At 41.4% G+C, this 21935-nt stretch overlaps 1 protein-coding gene across 13 annotated transcripts in view; it reads right to left on the bottom strand.

Annotated features, from left to right (window-relative positions):
* The window catches only part of MAST4 (microtubule associated serine/threonine kinase family member 4), a 545730-nt gene that overhangs the window by 139343 nt on the left and 384452 nt on the right, over window positions 1-21935 (bottom strand). Inside the window, exon 1 of one of the 13 annotated variants that reach the window (XM_045895841.3) lies at window positions 11410-15524. The exons of the other annotated variants lie outside the window; for them this stretch is intronic. Within the exon in view, the coding sequence (XP_045751797.2) occupies window positions 11410-11447 (38 nt within the window). The 5' untranslated portion in view covers window positions 11448-15524. Of the gene's footprint in view, window positions 1-11409; window positions 15525-21935 lie in introns of those variants that run through there. 13 annotated transcript variants of the gene reach the window in all.

Raw genomic sequence — 21935 nt, 5'->3', positions numbered from 1 at the left:
ATCAGAGAAGTTAAAAATGTATAAAAATGTCTAAGTCTTCATTAAAATTAGGATCAACATTATATGGACCCATACACCTAGCACAAACAGCCGTTTCAATGACGTGATTAACATCAGATTATAAAGTCAGCAAGAATGAACTTCTGTTTAGCTTCCTCCTACCCTTTTCCCCATATAAGCAAACGTGCTTTCCTTCTATAACTACCATTCTGTCCACCACATTTTTCCTCTTTGTGGACCCAGAAATCATGCTGCCAAGAGAGGACTTCTAAATAGAAAACGCTTTCTGTTCAAGACAAAGAGGGTAAAAAAGCAAAACAAACAAAACCCAACAATCAAAACCCACTATGACTATACCACAGACTTTTGCAACTCCAGTTTCTTACTCCACTCCTATCATCTCTTTCTCTCCTGATTTCTTTTTCCTTAGAGATGGAATATACATGACAGTAAGGTTCCCCCATATATTTTTAACTATAAGGAAAACACCAGCAGTAGCAAGAAACTTCAGTAGCTGTAGGATTCTATAACCAACGATGGTTAAATCCTCAACATTACCCCCAAGTAAAAGAAAACACACATACCAATGGAAAAGGTTAAGTATATGGTTCATTACTTAGATCATGTGCAAACCATCTCCCACCCTCACCTCCATTTCCCTCGGGAACACAGAGGGCACGAAAGATTAGATTCTGTCCCTGGGTCTAGGCAGCCTCAACCACTGAAGACTCCTGGAAGAGAAATATTTGACCGTCATCAACTCTGACGCTCTTCATTCATCTTTATGTGGATGAGTCTCTATCCTCATCCTGGAACTCTTTCCTACGTTTCAGACCCTTGCATCCAATAGTCAGCTGTGTATCTCTACTTGGGTATGTTCAGGAGCTAACCAAAATTATCACCTTTGTTCAACCTGTCCTGCTTCCCAGTCCCATCCTGCCTCACTTGAATCATCCAACCGGTCTACCAGTCCTGTCGATTCCACCTCCTTTCATGCTTATGGCCACCAAATCCGTGACCGTCTTATCACCACCATCTCTGGCCTGGAAGCCTGGCCTCCTCCTTGCCCCATTCCAATTCCTCCTCCATGCCAGGAATCTTTCCAATGGGCAAATGGGATCTTATTACTCATTGCCCTAGGTAAAACCCTTCATTGGCCCCTCCTGCCAGGAGAGTCAATTCCAGGCCTCTAGCACTCTAATACAATCTCTTTAAGTCTCACTCCAAGGGCTCTGTGCCTGGAATATTCTCCTCCACCATATACTGCCTCCTCTCTCAGCTACCAACCTGGTTTAATTCCCTGATAACCCGCTTTCTGTTACATGGCCCTGGGAGGCTCTCAAAACCATTTCTATTCCTTCGTGACCCTCCATGCCATGGCTAAGAGAGGCAAGCGCACATACACAATCGCACACAATGTTGCAAGCTCCTGTGAATCTGTGCATCTTCCCTGCCGCCCCCCCCCCCCCCGGACCCACCCCTATCACAATTCCCATGAAACTGCAAGCTTTCAAAAGGGCAGGAACCATCTGTCTCCTTTACCACTCCCTCCCCAGCGCAATGCCCTACATAAGGAAGGTGTTCGGCTAATGTTTACTGAATTCACGAACAAACAGATGCAGAGGATGGAGGGCAGACCGCACGCAACTCCACATCCCACGCCTCATCTCCCAAATGACATCTCCCCTGCTTTAGGCAGATCTTCTTAGACTCAGAGGTGGCCGTAACAACAGATCCTCCCCTACAGGGTGGCTTCCAGGAAGTAAGGACGTTTTCTTCTCTGAAGTGCTTAAAACAGACGAGCCTAACACATTCACATTCACCTGTGGATGTGTACAGGGATATGGGATACAGCCAGATTCGACTTTGCTTCCATGGCACAGTTAGGACTCTGAAGAGAATAAAACACTTATTCATGAGCTGCTAGTCAAGACAAAGAGATTTTCCTTTGTTTTTGTAATAACTATATATTCTGATGAGTTCTGTGCTACAAATAAATGTGAACAGTAGTCAAACCATCTATCTTAGTACAACATTAAAGTAAAAAACTGCTGTCTTCTACGCTAATTATCTGAATTGTATCATTAAATATGTAGATAATAAATATCCTTATACATTTCAAGTAATAACTTTGATAATTTACAATAATTACATAAACATTCCTTCCTGATGAAGATAAGTTTTAATAATGGTATGTAAAAACATTAAAATAGAACATATTATAGTTATTCTACCTTCCATATTTAACGTGATATATTTGGACTTTCACAAATAAAGGTAACTGGCGAATTTAAACCTGATTTGTTTTTTAGCATGGTGTGCTTCATTTTCATTTGCATTCTGAATTCAAATATAAGGTGAAGCCCAAAGATAAGGAGGGAAGGGTCTTTGCCATCCACATCTAGGAAAGTTCCCTGTGTCACTAAAAAATGATGGATTGTTTTTTTCATCTTTTCTGAACAGAATTCTGTGGTCTCAAGTATTACAGGAGGGGAAAAATGTGCCTAAGGGGCTACGATTTACAATGATTCTGTTTCATGCTGATTAGCATAAACGACCATGATAGAAAACTGCATGCAAACCCTAGAAGAGTCAATAAAAGATATTGATCCATAGCAGCAACTAAGGGAGGAAAAACTGCTAACGGCCTATGCTTCAAGCTTCCTATCTAATTTGGTAGAGGATCTTTTAACCTGAAAATGATTCTATGTTTGCAAAGCCTTCTGATGGACGCATGAATTACCTTTCACAAGCAGATGGACAAATCAAATCTCAACACTTCGCTCTATTCACAGGCCTTTTAGGCTAAAAGTTTGTATCCAGATTAACACGGAGGCATTTATAAGGCAACTGCAAAGCCAAAAAGAATCTCTCTCCCCATCAGAAGCTAATATCATGAGATGATGTCTTAACAGTCAAGTGGTATGACATTTAAGAGCATTCATAGTTCTCTCTCTCCCCCCAAAAAATTTTTCTCCCCAAAATGCCAAGTTGAAGTAGGTAGGCAGGCAATGAGAAGCAATGGCCCCCATGCTCCGAAAGGATTAGGATAAACTCTGCTTGCCACCCCTCTTATTTAGAAGATACTCAGATCTTCGTCATCAAAACACAAACTCTAGGAAAGAAAATGACTTTAAGACTAGCAAATGAGAAGGGCTTTGTCAATTTTATTCCTTAATTTCTTTTTATTTCAAAGATCTTACTTTCCAGTTGGGCAATGTAATTCAAGTCTGGTAAGTAGGCAGGTGCAGCACATGATTTCTGCACGTTCATGGCCATAGTTAATTAGGGGAGCACATGTGGTTATGACAAAGAGATGATGATGCTCTGATGGCAAGACGCTGAGGGACACAGGCTCCAATACTGTAAGGTCACAGCTTACTACACAAGGAGCAGGGGACACAGCCACATTCCCATAAGTCCTGGCCTTTGGGTCCTTCCAAAGGCAATGGTCAGGGTGACAAGTGCCTCGACTACTCTCACGTTCCTGTTGTTTGTTTTAATATACTCCTGGGCTTTACTAGCAACAAGCGCAGTGAAATAAGGGATGAAAATCCAGCACATTTTTCACTGTTTACTTCTCAGCCAGGTGAATCATATTTACACATATATATATCTGTGTATGTATGTGTGTATAAAGGAATATATAACAGAACACGCATAAATTCTTTAGAACATCTGTTGAACTATCCAACTCATTAGAATCCTCATTTTCTTTTTTTTTTTTTAAAGATTTTATTTATTTATTTGACAGAGAGAGACACAGCGAGAGAGGGAACACAAGCAGGGGGAGTGGGAGAGGGAGAAGCAGGCTCCCCGCTGAGCAAGGAGCCCGATGTGGGACTTGATCCCAGGACCCTGGGATCATGACCTGAGCCGAAGGCAGACGCTTAACGACTGAGCCACCCAGGCGCCCCAGAATCCTCATTTTCCACACAGGGTATTTTTAACTGAACACTGTCTTTGCTCTATTCAGCTTAGCCCCCACAAACTTTATACCATCTACAAGGTGGCTTTTAGGTGATTCTATGTGTTCATTAATAGCATACTTGTACCAAAAGGCAGATACTACTATTTATCATTGGTAATTTATGAGGCAAACACTAGATGAGGGAGAGCAAATTATCAAACTCAAAAAAAGCTCTGGGTACCCAATGTCACAGCACAAGACTCAATCTTATTTCACACACAAATCAGATGAAATGAAGATGGAAATGCCTATTAGACAAAAAGTTTCAAACCTTGATAAAAGCACGCCTTGGAATGTGCATTAACAGCAATTTGCATTTAGTAGTATTTCATATTTGAACATTAAATGTGTTGATGGGGATAAAGCAAATAAAAAATATCCAAATGCTTTCTTGGAATAATGATAACAATATAGTCCAAGGCCAAAGCAATTAAAAAGAACCCAGGAGTTCTTTGTCCCTCTAATCTATTTTTTACCCTATACCTTGCCCCTACTGCCCACCTCCCTCCATTTTCCAAGTCCCATAGCAGGGACGTTTATTCTTTTAGAAGCTTTTCATCCTTATGCATATGCAATGTTCACTCCAGACTTAAATGTGGCGATGTTGTACCCTCCTTCCATTTCTTTTGCTAGGGAAAATGTGGAACACCAAGACTGCCAATCTAGCAATAACACACCATGCAATAGGAGAGTCACAAACTTGGAAGGAATCGCAAGCAGACATAAAAGCTACTTGGCATTATATATCAAGATTCATAAATATATGCACGTCACTTTGGCCTAGAAATCTCTATTCTGGGAATTTATCCTAAGGAAATAGTTCCAAAAGACAGAAAAGGCTATATGCATGAATATGCTCACTGTGGAGTGCTTTCATTCAATAAACCTTGATCAACTGTCTATTACGTGCCAGGTACCATGCTGGCAGAAAGTCTCTGCCTCAAGACATTCAACATCAGCTGGGAATTCAGATAAGTACACACAGAATTATAACATGTTGGGATAAATGCTAACAGGCCTGGATAGAAAAACTAGAAACACTGAAGTGCATTGGAAATAAGAGCAAAGAGAGTCAAGAAGGACTTTACAAAATTTGGGGTAATGCTGTTATCAACTCTTCACGGTTTTTTTAGAGACACAGATCATGTTAAAATATTGAAAAATGTTTATTATTCTGAAAAAATAGTCCTCAGTACTTTTTTAAAATAAAAAATAACAAGCACTCATCATTGCCCTTAACAACCCTCTGAAAGCCCCTCCATCTTTCTCTCTACCACGTGTGGGAGTTGGCGTGTACCCATCCATCACCAAGTCCTCACTTGGCACATTCCACCAGTCTGTTCCCTGTCTTAGTTTTCTACTAGACACCAGGGCGTCCCTAATCAAAACTGTTGAGAACTCTGAGTTCATTTTGCTTAAAATACAAAACAAAATAAACAAACAAACAAAATCTAATCGCTGCTTTGAGAACTTCCTCTTTCAAACGGCCCAATCATTTCAGTCAGAAAACTCCTGCTTTGCTAAGGAGGTCCTTTGCTAAACATGGTATTTATAATTTGTAGCAATTTGTTTATGTCTTCAGAAGTGAAAAAAATTCCAGTGTTAGGGGTTGTATTGGGAAGGTTTTGAAGAAGTACAGATCGGACATACCTAGTAAGAGAGTGGGAAATAATCTAAACTAAATTGGGACATGTTGCCAGCTACATAGAAACGCCTGTATTTACACTTGGGTTAGAGCAAATTCTATTCCTGCAACCAGCACACCACCCAATTCAAGTCTAGACATGCTATCTATCAGGGTGTGGGAGTTGTGGAGAGAACTTTTTCAACATGTTCTGTCCTGTGTCATGGCTCAAGGCTTTGGCCATATTCCAGAGGTGGATGGGGGCTTTGGAAGGAACATTAGAGAAGGCCACACCACAACTATCTTTCAAGAGGGCTAAAGAGAAAGACTAAACTTGAAATCATCAATGGGAAGACTAAAGGCAAGGTAAGATCACTGTTTACTGAGTGCCTACATTTGTTAGGCCCTGCCGTAGGCACAGGGCTGGGGAAATCCCCCATAAAGGACCAGACAGTACACATTTTTGGCTTTGCAGGTCAGAGTCTCAGGTTACAACTACTGGATTCTGCTACCACGGCATGAGTAGCCACAGTTAATACCTAAATGAATTGATGTGGCTGAGTTCTAATACAGCTTTATGTACAAAGACAGGCAATGGGCCAGCTTGGGCCCAGAGGCTGTAGTCTGCCTACCCATAACCTACGAGCTCATACCTTATAAAAGGCACAAAATGTGTGCTGGTTATTTTTCCTAGTTAAGGATGAGGAAAGCAGGTCACATGTCTAGTGTGTTCAAGAGTCTGGATTCTGACCAAGGTACGTCTAAAGCCTAAGTCTGAACTCTTTCTATTTGCAAAGGTTCTCTTAGTTGAAAACAGATAAAGAAGTTCATGTTGAATGAAAGAAAAAAAATGACAAGTCAAAATCCTTCCTCTCACTTAACATTAACCAATCTATGCCCACCTATGACAAAATACGGAGGACAGCAAAAATGCTGGTAAATAGGGATATAATTGAAACACTCCTCCCAAAAGAAGCTTCTGGAATATTCAGTACTGAAATCCTTCATACGAGAAGGAAAAAGGAAACAAATTCTGTATTATAATGTGTCAGATTACTGCAAAGCTACAATGAGGTCACTCTCCTAGAACTGTAACACTTCCAGAGAGGACTCTCTAAAACAATCCCATTGATATTCATATATTCCCTAATTCATCCATTTCAGGTCCAGACAGCACACTACAAAAGTGCTTAAAAAAAGGATGTGGCGTTTGTCCTTTCGGAACGTCTACAGAGTTGGAGGCAACACAATACACTGAACAGTTAATCATCATCACCTGCTAATCTGAAAAGCCACTTGAGTATGTAAAGAAACTCTAAGGGTGATGTGTCCAGTTCAGTGCCTGGAACTCAGGGGAGAGGAGGCGATGAAAATGAGGGTGTGGTTGCTTCTATGTGAATCTTATTCAAGGTTCTTGCTCTTTTTATTCCTCCTGAGAAATCCAAGATTCTATTGTCACCACAGTTGTCCTCATTTGGAACCTGAAGACCAGGATTCGAGACCATTCAGGTTCCAAGTTGCTGACCAGCTTGAAAGTCTGACACCTAAATAATAGTTTCCTCATCTTATAGTAAAGGGGTTTTATTACATGTTTCTGAAAGTCTTTTCCAAGTTAAGCCTTCGCTGAATGAATTTTTCAAACACAATTCTGTATGTCCAACAATCAAAAAGAAAATAATAACGTGGATGCAACTTAGATGTCCACATACTTTAATCCATGACATAGGGTTCTTTAAATCCTTATAGTAAGAAAAAGTTTCAATTATTAAAACTACCTCCGTTAAAATGCAGAAAGTATCACTTAGAGAGTTGCACAATTACTTCTGAAAATTAAATGATGATTTTCCCCAAAGGACAGAGGGGAAAGGAAGATGTGGAGCAGATGGATTCATTGTTCCCCTATGGAGAAAAAACATTTCTACACCTTGCAAAAATATATTAATTGGCCTGCCATCTGGCAAGCCTGCTCACATACATAAGGGATAAAGTTTAGAACTTGAGGTTTAACATTTAAGTCTGTGGGGAGATGGTAATTGGAATCTTTCTGAGTTAACATTAGTATTTTTAAAGGGAACATTTCAAGAGAGATCTGAATACAAGTAGAGAAAACAACATCTAAAAAGTGAGACCATCCAAGGTGACATCACCGTGTCAGGGGCCGGGCCCTCACACTGCAAACCAGGGAGCCAGCCACGGCCACGCCCACGTAAGGGAAGGCTGTACATTAGCTCAGGGGCTTTCAGCACGTGGTTTTAAATGCTTCCACACAACTTCATAGATAACGCCCACACACCTTCTTGTAGGTTAGAAGTATTTTTCAAATTTTCTGGAAATTATACTATTGTAAAGCTGGGTATTTAAAAGAATCTATTTTTTTTTTTTTTTTTTTGTCAGAGAGAGAGAGAGAGAGCGAGCGAGTGTTCACAAGCAGGGGGAGCGGCAGGCAGAGGGAGAAGCAGGCTCTCCACTGAGTATGGAGCCCGATGTGGGACTCGATCCCAGGACCCTGGGATCATGACCTGAGCCGAAGGCAGATGCTTAACTGACTGAGAGACCCAGGCATCCTAAAACAATCTCTTTAAGGGAAAAAAATCAGCTCATAAGACAGGTGATATAAACTGTGAGTTTTGTGGTATGTATATACACATATGCACACACATGCACTCAGAAAAAAAAATCTCGGAAGGATAACCCCACAATTTTAATAGTGGTCATGTGTGAGCAGCAGGATTTGGGGAGATTTTTTTTTTATTTCATAGTTGTTTCAATTTTCTCCATTCTGTCTTCAGCATCCATTGCGTTTAAATTTTTCTTTAAAAGCTATATACATTCCACGGAAATTAAAATATAATAAAAATACTGGTAAGATATGATAAATCATTTTACAAAGCAATTCAAGGATCTTGAATTTACCTTTTATAAAATGTATGTTTTGTTCTGTCTTCACTCGCATTGAAAAACTCCAGGATTCCTTCTGGATCTCTGGGTTTATTTTCCCACGACCATAATCTAGGTCATTAACTACATACCTTCCAAATCTTCCACCTCATGGCCCTCACTAAACAACACTGGGTTATTTCAAACAAGTCTGACTAGCAGGAAATAGTTAATCTGGTTTCTTACAACTTGTTCACCTATGTTGGCTCAAAGGGGCTTTTGTATATATATATATATTTTTTTTTTTTTTAAAGATTTTATTTATTTTTTAGAGAGCGAGCGAGAGAGAAACAGCATGAGAGGGGAGAGGGTCAGAGGGAGAAGCAGGCTCCCTGCTGAGCCGGGAGCCCGATGTGGGACTCGATCCCAGGACCCTGGGATCATGACCTGAGCCAAAGGCAGACGCTTAACCATCTGAGCCACCCAGGCGCCCGGGGCTTTTGTATATTAATAATGCACCACATGATTGAGGTAGTTTATGCTTTTCTTTCAAGTATCTCGTGGTGCATTTTCCTGGTACCTCCTGGATATTACCAACCAAGTAATCAAACTATGTGTTAATCATCTTCCTCATGAAAATGATTTCTAAAAAGGATTACACAATGTAACATGGTATCCTGGCTGGGATCCTGGCACAGAAGAAGGACATTAGGGGAAAAAACAAGTGCAGTCTTAATAATATATGGAAACTAATTTTTTAAAAAGGGGAGGATGGGGACAGGAAAACAAAACATCTTACTCTAATCCTATATTAGCATTGTCAAACAATTAAAAAACACCTAAAACTTTTTGAGGGGATGGAAATCATGGTGGTAGTTACATGACTGTATTTGTCAGAATTCATGGAGCTGCAAACCTAAAAGGAACGATTTTACTATCTGTAAATTCTATCTCAATAAACCTTATTAAAACAAAACAAAACACACCTATCTCCCTGGAATTGATTTTTCTAGAGCAAGTAAATACAACTGGTAAACCTTGTGTCAGGAGGAATCTGAAGAAGGCTTGGGCCTGGGTTAGTGGCCATTAAGAAGAGCATCTGGAACATTTGAAAAAGCACCTGAAGGGAAGACTTCTTCCATTCTATCCTCAGGGAAGGGCAGCCATTCCTCAAAAACAGCTCAAATTACCACTGAGAGCCACGAGATGGCCAGTGGAGGATTCTGTGGTTTAGAGAATTCTGGATACAGTATTTGTGCCTTTTGCGTGTTATGGTTTACTTACACTTTATTCTTTTACAATTGTGGTATGCATAACAAAGCAGATACTTTTTAGTTCTTTAAACACAATGGCTCTCCCGAGGAAAAGATGTATTTAAGTGAATGCTACCAACTCATCTCCTTTTTTAAAAAAGGTAGTTAGCATTAGCATATTCAAAAAGAATTGTTATGTTTTTAAAAAATGAAGAAGCCTGTAGGCAATTCATCTCTAAAATCCCAACAGATCTTTTTTTTTTTGCATTCATACTGTACTTGCATATAAGATGCAAGAACTTTTGTCCTTCTATGTAATGAACTATATGCACTATTACAAGATCAGTGATTCTGAGATGTGTCCCCATAAAATATACATTCATGTGAATGGACAGGATTTTATAATATATAGAGTGAAATCTCAGAAAAGTAAGCATGGGTGCAGAGAAATGTTATTCGTTCAAAAGGCCTGTAAGACAGAAGCTGTTCAGAGCTATATCATAAGTAAAACCTCAATTTTAAAAGTACACGCCCACTCAAATACCATTATAAACTCTGATACTTTAAGATGGGGAAATTACAGGAGAATACATATACAATTTCCATTAATGGGAGAGAATCAGCAGGTGGCATTTTAAAACAAAGTAAAACCTACTTCTGTTTTTCACTCTCTTCGCACAGACAGCAGGTGGCATTTTAATAGCAAAGATCAAAATTATCAGGACTCTGTATTCCACACATATCCTCAAATTGCCAGGAAGCTTCTGCACTATAAAACCTAAAATCTTACAAGTATCATTTTCAATAATTAGAATATTGTGAGAGCTCTATGTCTCTTGGAGACAGGATAGTACAGTTAAGTTTCTATCCAGATTTACCTCTTAGTACCGTTGAGATTTGGGTACAGTTCATTAATCTCTTTAAGCCTCAATTGTCTCATCTGTATAATAGATCTTATAGATTGGATTAAATGAGACAACATATACCAAACTGCCTCAACAGATATTCTGCCTCTCCCTCTTCCTTTGCTGATGTTGGTCTATCTCCTACCGTTCTCACACGTTATTGTAATTAACCTGGCTATACTGCTTTCTAACCCCACTAGAAGAAAAGGACCATGCCATACACATCTTTGTTTCCCAGGTGATAACCACAGCCCTGATCACATAAAAGCTACTCAATAAATATTTGGTACATAAATAAGTAAATGAGGCAATGCGATGAGCCCCCAGACCCTGTGCACAGAAGTCAAATGTCGTCAAACTAGGTTATTAGGTTATCAGGATTCAGAAGGTGATTCAGGCTATCCGCAAGCCACAAAGCAGGAAAAGGATCACACAGAAATGTGTAACTCATTAATAACCCCTCCAAGTATTTTTAAATAAAAACAACGTCCCACGCTTCAGAGGTTAATGCTCCAGTTCTGAGCCTCTGGTTGCTCTATCTTTAGGTCCAGTTTATAATCATTTGACTCCTCTCTAGTGCTGCCAAGGTAACCAAAGAAAAGAAATTGACAGAGGAGCTGCATGGCCTCGAGTACCAGGGCTGTCCCGTCCCAATCCAATCCCTAAGACATCCTAAGGAACTCAGTCTATGACTAGAAGGCAAAAACAAAACAAGCAAAATAAAACCGACATCATTTTAGTCTAATATGCCTTAACATAGAGTTCAAGATATATACACACCTGGAACTTCCCAACAAAGTCCATAAATGTTGGGCCATGAATCCCCTCCAAACATGTTAGTTTCTTATTAAATAGATTTGAAATCAAACCTGTTAAGTGGCTGAAGAAACAGCTACAAGCCACTGCCTGCAGGACACACCTAAAAGAATGGAAGGTCTGAAAAGCCAAGCTTGTTTCTTCGGCTCTGGGCTGGGCACGCCACTCACACGGGAACTAGAAAACTGGCTTAAAATGAGAACTATAATCTTTCTGGAACAATAGGTCATGACGAGCTTCCTTAATGCCAAAATAAGTGTTTAGAGGTGACTTCTGCTAACTGAAAGAAAGTGTAAAGGGCATATATATTTACTCTGGCTTGAATACAACATTTCTGAATATGTCTGTTAGTGCCAGGAGTCAGAACCCTTTTCCTCATGGATTTTTAAACCCGGGACCCATTCCATGGAATGTGTTTCCTAGGAATGGCATCAAAATGTTGCATCATATTAATAGCTAAACAGCTCAATTATCTGTACCTTTTGACTCCCAAATCACCCTAGGTCTGGTGTGAGAAGGTAGACTAATTTTAAGGTTCATTCTCCTAAGGTAAGACAAATCACAACTTCTATTATTTAAAGAATTTCTTTTAAGAAGCCAACAAATGATATGTCATCAATCACAATTTCAAAAAAACTGGTCCACCTACCTAGAAGGCATCTGGGCAATGATGTTGCCGGTAAAATGGCATCAAAACCACCAAGCTCTAAGAACTGGACTGAAGAGAGTGGAACTCTTGAGCCTGGATTCTTATGTTAAGAAGGCTTATACAAACCACTATTAATTTCTCACCTTAAAAATCCTAGATTTGGAAGGCTAACTCATCTGAAATTGACTACAGAGAAAACAACTACTGACAAAGAGTACTACATATAAATTTTATAGGTCACATAGTAAAAATATGGCAAGTTTTATCCCTTACTAACTCTCTGGGTCCAAACATCTAACCCCAAATATCAAATCCTAAAACACACAGGAAATTATGATTTGTAAGCACAGAAGCTCATTTTGCAGAATCCATAAAAAGAACTATGACCTAACACACCCCTGAACTATCCCATACTCTCCCTGTTCCACTCTTAGCTGCTATGGCCATTTGAGATCTACGATTAAAAACTTCCTTTGCTTAAAAATCCATCATTTATGGAAAATGCAAATGCATCATCAACCATTCAACCTGCCAAGTTAGGTGAGAGTGCCTATCAGCTGTTTTGCCACCTGTGTGCCCTTTGGAGTGGTTGAGCAAGTGTAGGTTAATTGTACAATGAATCATTTTTTGGATTAGCAAATAATTTGTGTTTATTTGGATGGGTACTCAAATGGAGAATACCAAGTGGATAAAATTAATCCTTACATGGAAAAAAAATCTATCCGACATGGCTTCAATATCTCTAGGGCTCAATGTCTGACCAAGGTAATCCACTTGGAAAAGTCTTTGATTTTGTATCCAAAGTCTTGAGATTAGCCAAATGAAAGTAGTATTTTTACAGGAATTTTATCTCAAGTTTCAAGATCAACAAGCCATTCCAAATCAGACATAAGAAATAACATTACATAATAGTCACTTAATGGCTATTGTTTTACAGTAACAAAGGTTTCATTTACCATATTTCCTAGAGTGCTTTATTCAGCAGGCAGATTTTCCCATGACAAATACACTGTTTTCTCTTAACCCCTCCATATATCTGTAAAAGTAAAACATTTAATAATTATGATTTCCAATTTAAGGATCCCCATCATATAGTATTTTAAAAGGTATGAATGTTAAAGGGATACAGGTGATTTTTTATGCAAGCTATAGGTTCAGTGATTTTCTTCTAATTTAGTGGCTAAGAATTCTGGCAGTGGCTAGACAATATTCTAAGTGACTCAAGAGAGAAATGCAGTAAGGTCAAAGTCAGGGTCCTGAGACATCAACATGCACTGTGATGTTTAAAATTATAATAAAGCATAGCAAAAACAGCTTCAGCAAATACTCATCAGGCAAAATGAGCCTGGTGAATCCATCAGTTTTCTTCCCTCTCTGATTCTATGACCCTAGGAGCTCTCAGCAAGTGTCATCAGCTCCTCATTCCTCCCGCCCAGGTGATTCACTGGCGAACTAATACATTATCTCCCATAGAGATCTGGAATTTGAACTGCCATGTCATGTTATAAAGTTTCCAGGGACATGGAGCTGGTTCTTACCTTGGAAGAGCAAAAGCTCACTTGAGAACTTCAGAACATAAATGGCCGCTGGGTGACCACATGCCAAGATCTGGATTTTGCCTGTATGTTTGCCTGCAATTACAGTTTCCTAAGAGATCCCAGACTTGAACACAATCTGAGCCATGGATAAATCTAAGATCACAAAGTCAGTGGAATGTACAAAGTCCCAGGGTTCTGTAACAACCCAAGCAATGACTGCCCATTCTCCTTACCAGTCTGTTTCACCTTCAAATGCTGATCAAAGCCTAAGTTCTCTGCTCAGGCCTTTAAAAAAACAAAACGAAACAACACAATAGTATGATGTTTCAGGCTGATACTGGTATACTCCTTCTCTAATAAGCATGCCCAATGGCGATTAGTGTGGCTAAACCTCCTGCAGATCCTCTCATTCTATTAATAAGGTTTAAGGTCAACACTTTCAGAATTCACAACCAAGTTCACAAGGGAACTTTCCTAATTACCAAGATAGAGGAAAAGAAAATAAAGAACCAGAACTACAAGTGTTAACAACCATGGGAATTTCTATTTAGAGATCTTTCTAGTTACACAATGTCCCACATACCACAAAAACCAAATTTGCTACTTCAGAGTCAAGACTTCCACTGATAGAGATTGTGCCTCTAATAAATGGATTTATACACACCCTGCTCCCACTTTCATCCAGGTAGCCCTAGGACCATTTTAATATCTTGGCTCTACCACTTAACTTTCAAAGGGATTACTCAGTTACCATGACGTCACTCCCAAATGACTAGGTTACATGTAGTAAAGGCAGCTCAGATTAAAATAGCTTATGCATGCTCACTCACACAAGAAATGGGTGTGTCTGGGAGTGGGGGGGGGGTGAGGGGCTTCCAGTCTTAATCTCTCTGAGAAACCAGCCTATTTCCATTTCAGCCAATACAAGGAGTTGTCTCCCAAATTATTCAGAAGGAGTCCCATTCCCAGTTTTCTCCTCTATGATCCATTTCCACACAGGGACTCGAGTGATTACTTAACCCCAAAATCTGTCAGTTTTCAGCCCAAAAGGCAGATGGCCTCTATCTTGAGGCTTATGATCCTCTTGTTTAAAGATACTACCTGGGCTTCTGATAACAGGACCTATGTGTAAAGAGAAGCAAGAAAAGCCATAAAGCATATAATGTTCTACCCTGTCTCTGTGAACTTAGTGACACACATACACACACTCCTTCCAGTGTTGACAAGTTCTAGTAATGGATAGCCCACGCCTGCCCATGGAGCAGGCTCCATAGTCTAACGGTTTATTTTTAAAGAACTTCTTCTAAAATCCACCTTTTGCACTCTCTCTCACACACACTCCCTTCTCATTTCTTTCCTTCTCTCTTTCTCCCTCCCTCTTAACCGTCAGGAGACCTACCTATTCAAAGGGGCAAAACAATCGGTAATCTCCTACGGAAAGCTTCACACTAGAGAATAAAAATGACATTATCACCATATGTGTATTCCTACTCATGTCCTTTGTACCTGGTAAGCTTTAACAGGGTACAGGATACGCAAGGAGTCTGTAAGAACATGCTGCTTTGGTCTGGGGCATCCAGGCTCTGCCCAGACGGCACTCAGAGAGCTGCTGGGAGCTCCTGGCTGGGCTCTCAGCTTTCTCCTCTTCCCTCAGAGTATCTCCTACTAGACTAGGAGAGGAGGACCCATGAGTGAGGGTTTCACGGACAAGCACCAATGCTGGAGCTAATCATGAGAGGCGGACTGAAGGGTGAGTCCTGCAGTGACAGGCAGGCCTGTCCCGCCTGCAGAAAACACAGTCTGGAGCTTGAAGAAAGGAGAGGGATGAAAGGAAGCAGTTAGGAAACAGGCCTGGGCAGAGCATGGAGTGGGAGGAAATGGGTACAGAGACTCGGGGAGGGGCCGAGCCTGCAGGTCAGGCGTGGAGAGCCTGCGAGGAGGCCAGCCAGTGAGCTAGGTTTCAGCCTCCTGTGGAACCGGCTGTGGGGAGAGGCAGAGCTCAAGCTCCGGAGCCAAAGTGCTGGTGGGCGGCGGGTTGTGGCGGTGGGGGGGGGGGGGGGGGGGGGTAGCCAGAGGCACTCAGAGCGAGGGATCTGAAGCCAGAGCACTTAGGAAGGAGACACTCAGAAGGCAGTGGACAGAGCCTGAGCTTCCAGCGAGGTGGTGAAAAGGAAACTGTCATTGCCCGTTTGGGCGATGAAGCAGACAGTAAAGTGAGCAACAGTGAGTAAGGGGATATGCTTCAGGGAGGAGAGCCGATGGGCCAGCTGTGAGTGTGCAGGAGCCAGGACACAGTGATGTGTCACCACGGTAGTCAGCTACCCACAGAGGGTGGTTACCACCCATGGTCTGCCATTCCTCACTTGGCGGCTGTCGCCCGGCTCCTCGGCCGCGCCCCCACCCCCACTACCCCATCACCACGGCTGGTGTTCATGCTGAGGGCATCCCTGCCTTCCCTGTTGTCCTTCTGTGTCCCCGTGGAGTGACAGCGCTGCCCGGCCTCCTCTTGGGATCTCTCTGAGTACACTGTGTGGCTTCCTTTTTACCAGACTCTCCTCCAGGCCTCCTTCCCTGTGCCTGCCTGCATCTCAGCCCACTCCTTAAATGGGGCATCCTTAGTTCTCCCACAGATTTATCTAACATATTTCTCAGATGGTCCTAATGATGACTCTCAAGCTTATTATTTCTGGTCCAGCCTCCCTGGTGCCCTGAACCCTCACATCCAAAACTTCCTGCCTGTGGGCTCTTTCCTTCCTGCCTCAGAGCCCTTGCCCTTCCCAGATGCCTACCCCAGATACTCCCCACAGATGGCTCTTTCCCATCTTTTAGGTCTCCTGTTCAATGACACTCCCTCACCACATTATCTAAAGTAGCCCCTCACATTGTGACTCTCTTCTCGACACCTGCTTATAGCCTTTGGAACATTGACCACCATTGGGCAACTGACTTATTTAGATGCTTATTTGCAAGGCCCAAACACTCTGCCTTGTTCACCATTATAGCCCTTGCACAGCACAGGATATTGGTGCTGTGAATCTTGGCTGAGTGAAGGAATGAATGCTCCATGGTATTCAGTATACGTTAGATGCTCAATAAATGTAGATTAACTAGGCTTCTGGGGATCAAAGGAATGAGTACAAGTTCTTTTGTCTTCCCTTCCCCCACTCTTGCATGTACAGGTAGTTCATTCATCTCCCTGGTCCCCCAGGTCAAAATCCCCAGGGCCACTGTGGACTGTTTCCTTGTCTCTCAGAGCCAGTGGCTCATCAACTTTGATCAACTTTATATCCTCAGTGTCTCTCAAAGCCACAATCTCACCATATTCCTTGGTCAGATCTGCAAAACCCTTTAGACAGGCTACTGCAATAACTTATTAATTGGTTTCCAGGTCTCACCCTTCCCTTCCAGACCTAAACTCCCCAGCGCTGCCAGACATGCCTTCTCCCTTTGGGGAAAGGCCAAGCAAGCACCCACAAATATCAAGTGCCTCAACTCTCGTCCTTAGCCTCATCACCCAATACTCATCCCCTTGTTGTAATGATAGAAACAACGTGAATACTTAGGATTTACAGGGTTTGTTTTTTTTTAAGATTTTATTTATTTATTTGAAAGAGAGAGACAGCAACAGAGAGCACAGGCAAGGAGGAGGAGAAGCAGGCTCCTCACTGAGCAAGGAGCCCGATGCGGGACTCGATCCCAGGACCCTGGGATCACGACCCGAGCTGAAGGCAGACGCCCAACCGACTGAGCCACCCAGATGCCCAGTATTTACAAGGTTTTTACATGCCAGTCGTTGCATTAACCATTTTATACATATGAACATATTTTACTCACTATAACAATCCTGTAAGTAATTTACTTGTCCCTGTTTTATAGATGGAGCAACTGAAGTCCAACAAACTTCCCCAATCTCATTCAAACCCAGGTGAACCGGCTTTAGATCAATCCTCTTCAGCATTGTGGTATATTACACTGCCTCTCCAAACTTTATGCATCAGCAATACTGAGTTATGCTTCTGGTTTTTTATGCTCCAGCAATACTGAGTTATGTGTGGTCCCTTGAGCTCTGTTAAGGCCACTATGCCTTTGTTCACACCATTTCTTTTGCCCTTTGGGAAGGCCCCGTCCTTCTGTCTGATAAATACCAAACTATCCTTTAAAACTTCCCTGAGGTGATGCCTCTTCTATGTGGTCTCTCTTTTGGCTCCTTGAGACTAAAGTCTCCCTTCCCCAATGACCACTCCTAAGGCTTATATGTACCTTACAAATACTTCTTTATTGCCCTGGTTTGCAATGATTCATTCCCATGACTGCACTGAAGGCAATCCTATGACTCACCTTTGAGCCACAGTGCTCAGGCACACAACAGATGCTCAATAAATGTGGATTTAACTGGACTTTCCGCAGAAGGGTTGAGTACAAACTCAATAATACTCAACGTGTCAGGACAAGAGACAGGTGTGTTCTCCATACTTTTTAAAGACACATATTCATGAGCAAAAACAAAAGCTCACCCAACACTACAGATGTTTCTGAAAAGAAGATGTAGCATACATAAAAATCCAATACATTCTGACAGTTGCAGCGGTGAGTTTAAGATCCCCAAATGTAACTGCTGTTCAGGGCAACCGCTTAGGAATGTGAATTCAGAAACATAAAACACACACACACACGAAACCCCAAAACCAACTTTTATCCCGTGGGTTCTCGGCAAAATACATTAGGAAACTTGCTCCAAGTGACTGAGTCGCAAGCTGCCCACTGGCATGGATAATGACACTTGATTCAGTTGTCACTGAGATTTGGATATTGTCACATAAACTCAATGAAAGTATGAGATTTCTGACCATTAAGGTTAAAAACCAAACATCTTCTAGAATCTCTAAACTGTGCTTTAGCAACACTAAAGTCGCACCTCAAAACTGAGCAGCAATATTTATAGACCAATGTTAGTCCTTTCTTTACATATGTAATATAAGTAAAAAAAGAAGCTTAAAGAGAGAGAGAAAGAGAGAAGCTGGATCTTCTTCCCTCCCCCCACAAAGTTTTTAATCCAAAGGGGGGAAAATGTTATAAACCTAAGGAGTAACATATAGCAGCCCTGGATTTCTGTCCCTCCAAGCAGCAGGTGAATGGTTGTACTGAGTTAACCTTGCAGAAATAACGTAGGGGCAGGGGAAGCAAAGCCAAACATAAAAAAAGAAACTGTTTCCTGTTAAAGAGAAGTGATGAGATGGGACATTTTTACCTTCTACCTGATCTAAGCAAGGAAAACTCCAAGTTTCTCACTATGCTAGTTCCCCTTATTCACAGAGGATATGTTTCAAAACCCCAAGTAGATGCCTAAAACTGCAAATAGTACTGAGCCCTAGATATACACTATGTTTTTTCCTATACATAGATACCGATGATAAAATGTAATTCATAAATTTGGCACAATAAGAGATTAACAACCGTAACTAATAATAAAATAGATTATAACAACATACTATAATAAAAGTCAGGTGAATATGGCCTCTGTCTCTTGTGATGTAAGATGACAAAATGTGTGTGTGATGAGATGCAGTGCGGCGAGTGACGTAGGCACTGGGACCTAGTCTTAGGCCACTATCATTGGCTTCTGGACTGTGGCTGAGCACAGATAACGGGGACTGCAGAAAGTGAAATCAGAGATTGGGGGCGGGGGGACTACTGTATTAAGTATGTGCTAGCTGGGGGTTTTCCGTAGATATTTTCCATTGAGTAGATGAAGTTCCCCTCTGCGCCTGGTTTTCTGAGAGTTTTTGTCATGAGTGAGTACTGAATCCTCTCGAGTGCTTTTTCCACATATACTAATGTGATCATGTGATAATCCTTACTAAGCTTATTTCTGTGACAGATTACATTGATTGATTTTCTAGTGCTGAACCATCTTTGCATACCTGGGATAAACTGGTCATGATGTCTGTTTTCATACATTGTTGGACTTCATGTGTTAATAATTTGTTGACAGAACATATGAGGTTTTCTTCCAGGCAAATATTCCCTAGAAGTATAAGCTTTAAGACTGCATCACTTAAACTCAATTTTAAATGACAGCAAGGTAAGAGAAAGTAAGGATATTTTGAAAGGTTTAAGACTTTATAGAGTATTTATAGAAGTTTTCATAAAATTAAAAAACAGATAATTTCCCGTAAAATAAAGAATATATGATAAAAAAGTAAAGTGTTTCCAATGGACTATGTAAGCTTTCCAGCAAGACAGCAAAGTCCACATGCATCCAGACAACCTGTTGTCTGTCACAGTCAAGACAAAAAAGCCTGAAGGGGACAATAAACGGTCTTTGGGACGCAGGACAAGGAATATCAATTCAATACTGTGTAAAAATCTAGGCCTGAGATTAGGTCTGTACGATCTTCTCTCTAAGAACCCAGAGAGTTTAAAGTTACAGGCCCAGGCAGGCCCAGCTGGAAAAGAAACTTTCAAAGTTTTCCTGTGACAGAGCAAAGCAACAAACCAGTACCATGCTGAATCGGCGAGGCAAATGGAACCAACCAAAAAGGCTTCCATGATGAAAATGTCTACCATAATATAGACTTGAGGGAAGAGTGTGAAACCCTTCAACTCTCCTTCTTTTGTCTAAATGGTACACACCCCCCACCCCAAAAAGCTCTGAGATGTTCATTCACATGCTCAAAGCTGGATTTACTCTTTGATGGATGCGAGAAGCTGATATTAAAGAAAAGGTTAAGATAAAGTCCTCTAAATTACAACGTGAATGAGAACAAGTGGCTAGGGAAAAAAAAAAAAAACCCATGTAAAATGAATGATCAATTGGACAAAGTCAGCAAGTATGCAGAAAAAAAGCTAAGTCTGGGCAGGAGACATATTCCCAGGGCTAGGGCTCACACACTTGAGGGCGAGGGACAGGTGTCCTCACCTGGACACTGGGTACATTCACAGTGAGCCTGGCAAAAAGACAACTTGAGGATGGCAAGGTCCTTTTGAAAGGACAGACTTAGGGAACCTGATCAGTCAGGTGCAGAATGGGGTTAATGTGGCAGTTGGAGGAGGACACAGCATTTAGAGCAGTGAAGGGAGGTCACAGAATGGGAAGAGTCCCACTGTAAGCATGTGCTACGCGCCCTTGGGAAGGACACAGAGCTGGAATTGATCACTGTATAATAAGAGAATGCAACAGCTACATATATCGCCCTGGACAGGAAGACACCTGCCCTTCAAGTTTCCAAATCTACATAATAAATATAAAGCAGTGCTGGTCCTTTGAGACCGATAATAAGTAGATGTACACAGAGGTGATCTTCAGGAAAACTATCTCCAAACTCCGAGAATCCTGGAAATCCCCAGTCACAAACAGGCTGGGACAACTTCCACTAATAGAAGGGAGGGAAGAAAATCCACCCCCTTTTCTGTTTCACTGAACTGAAAAAACGGGTCCGTGACTTGGGGAGTGGGGAAAGGCCTCCCACACTCGCCCACTTTGCTGGGAAGAGCCTAAGTTACTTCAGTTCTTTAAGAAGGAACTTAGAACTCGGGCTCTCTGCCAATGTGAGCTGTCTGAATTGCAGTGTTCTGGATTGGAATGCCCTGGGCTGGAAAGTCAGGGTCAGACTAGCCTGAGAATTCTCAGTAATATTATCAACAGGTAGACGGGGCAAAGAAAGGCTCCAACCGCTCTTCAGGTGCAGACACACAGGTGCGATGTCAGAACAGCCCAATCTCTTTGAGGAGTGGCTTCAGGTGAGAGTAGAGACCGCATCATAGCCAGGACCACACCACTCAAATATTTAAGGGCCCCTGACAAACTCGAAAGGTAAGAAGTTACAGAATGTACTGCCACGAAAGTTGTGGTCTTGTTCATAGACAGCATTATCTCTTCAACTAATTAGTTGCATTTATTTTGCTGGGGGGGGGGAGCAAGGATGACACATCTTGAATAAAAACGACCAACACCGAAAGGTCAGGTCTCTGAACACATGGAGCAGAACAAGAAAAGCCTAGTTAACCTTAATTTAAATCTAGATTCTAACACGGTTTTGTGGGACCAACACTGTTCAGGTTGTATTAAAGGTAAGTATGACTTTAAAAGTCTACTCAGGATCAGACAGAGGTGTGTTTTATAGGTGTATATTTGCACGTGCGCCTACAAATACGGCACGTCAGGATGCTTCTGAAATCTACAAAATACCATGGGAAATTTCGGAAGGAAAATTTACTAAGTTTTCCAAAGTATGAGGTATCTGCATTCACGCTACACAAAGTTATGGATATAACAAAGAGAATACACCATTTCTTGTGTTCTT

The sequence above is a fragment of the Mirounga angustirostris genome, unplaced genomic scaffold, assembly GCF_029215605.1.
Source record: "Mirounga angustirostris isolate CCGP_5_RB_7025 unplaced genomic scaffold, mMirAng1.0.hap1 SCAF_7, whole genome shotgun sequence".
NCBI classification, from domain to species: Eukaryota; Metazoa; Chordata; class Mammalia; order Carnivora; family Phocidae; genus Mirounga; species Mirounga angustirostris.
The sequence above is the reverse complement of the archived record's forward strand: the minus strand, read 5'-3'. Positions and strand labels throughout refer to the sequence as shown.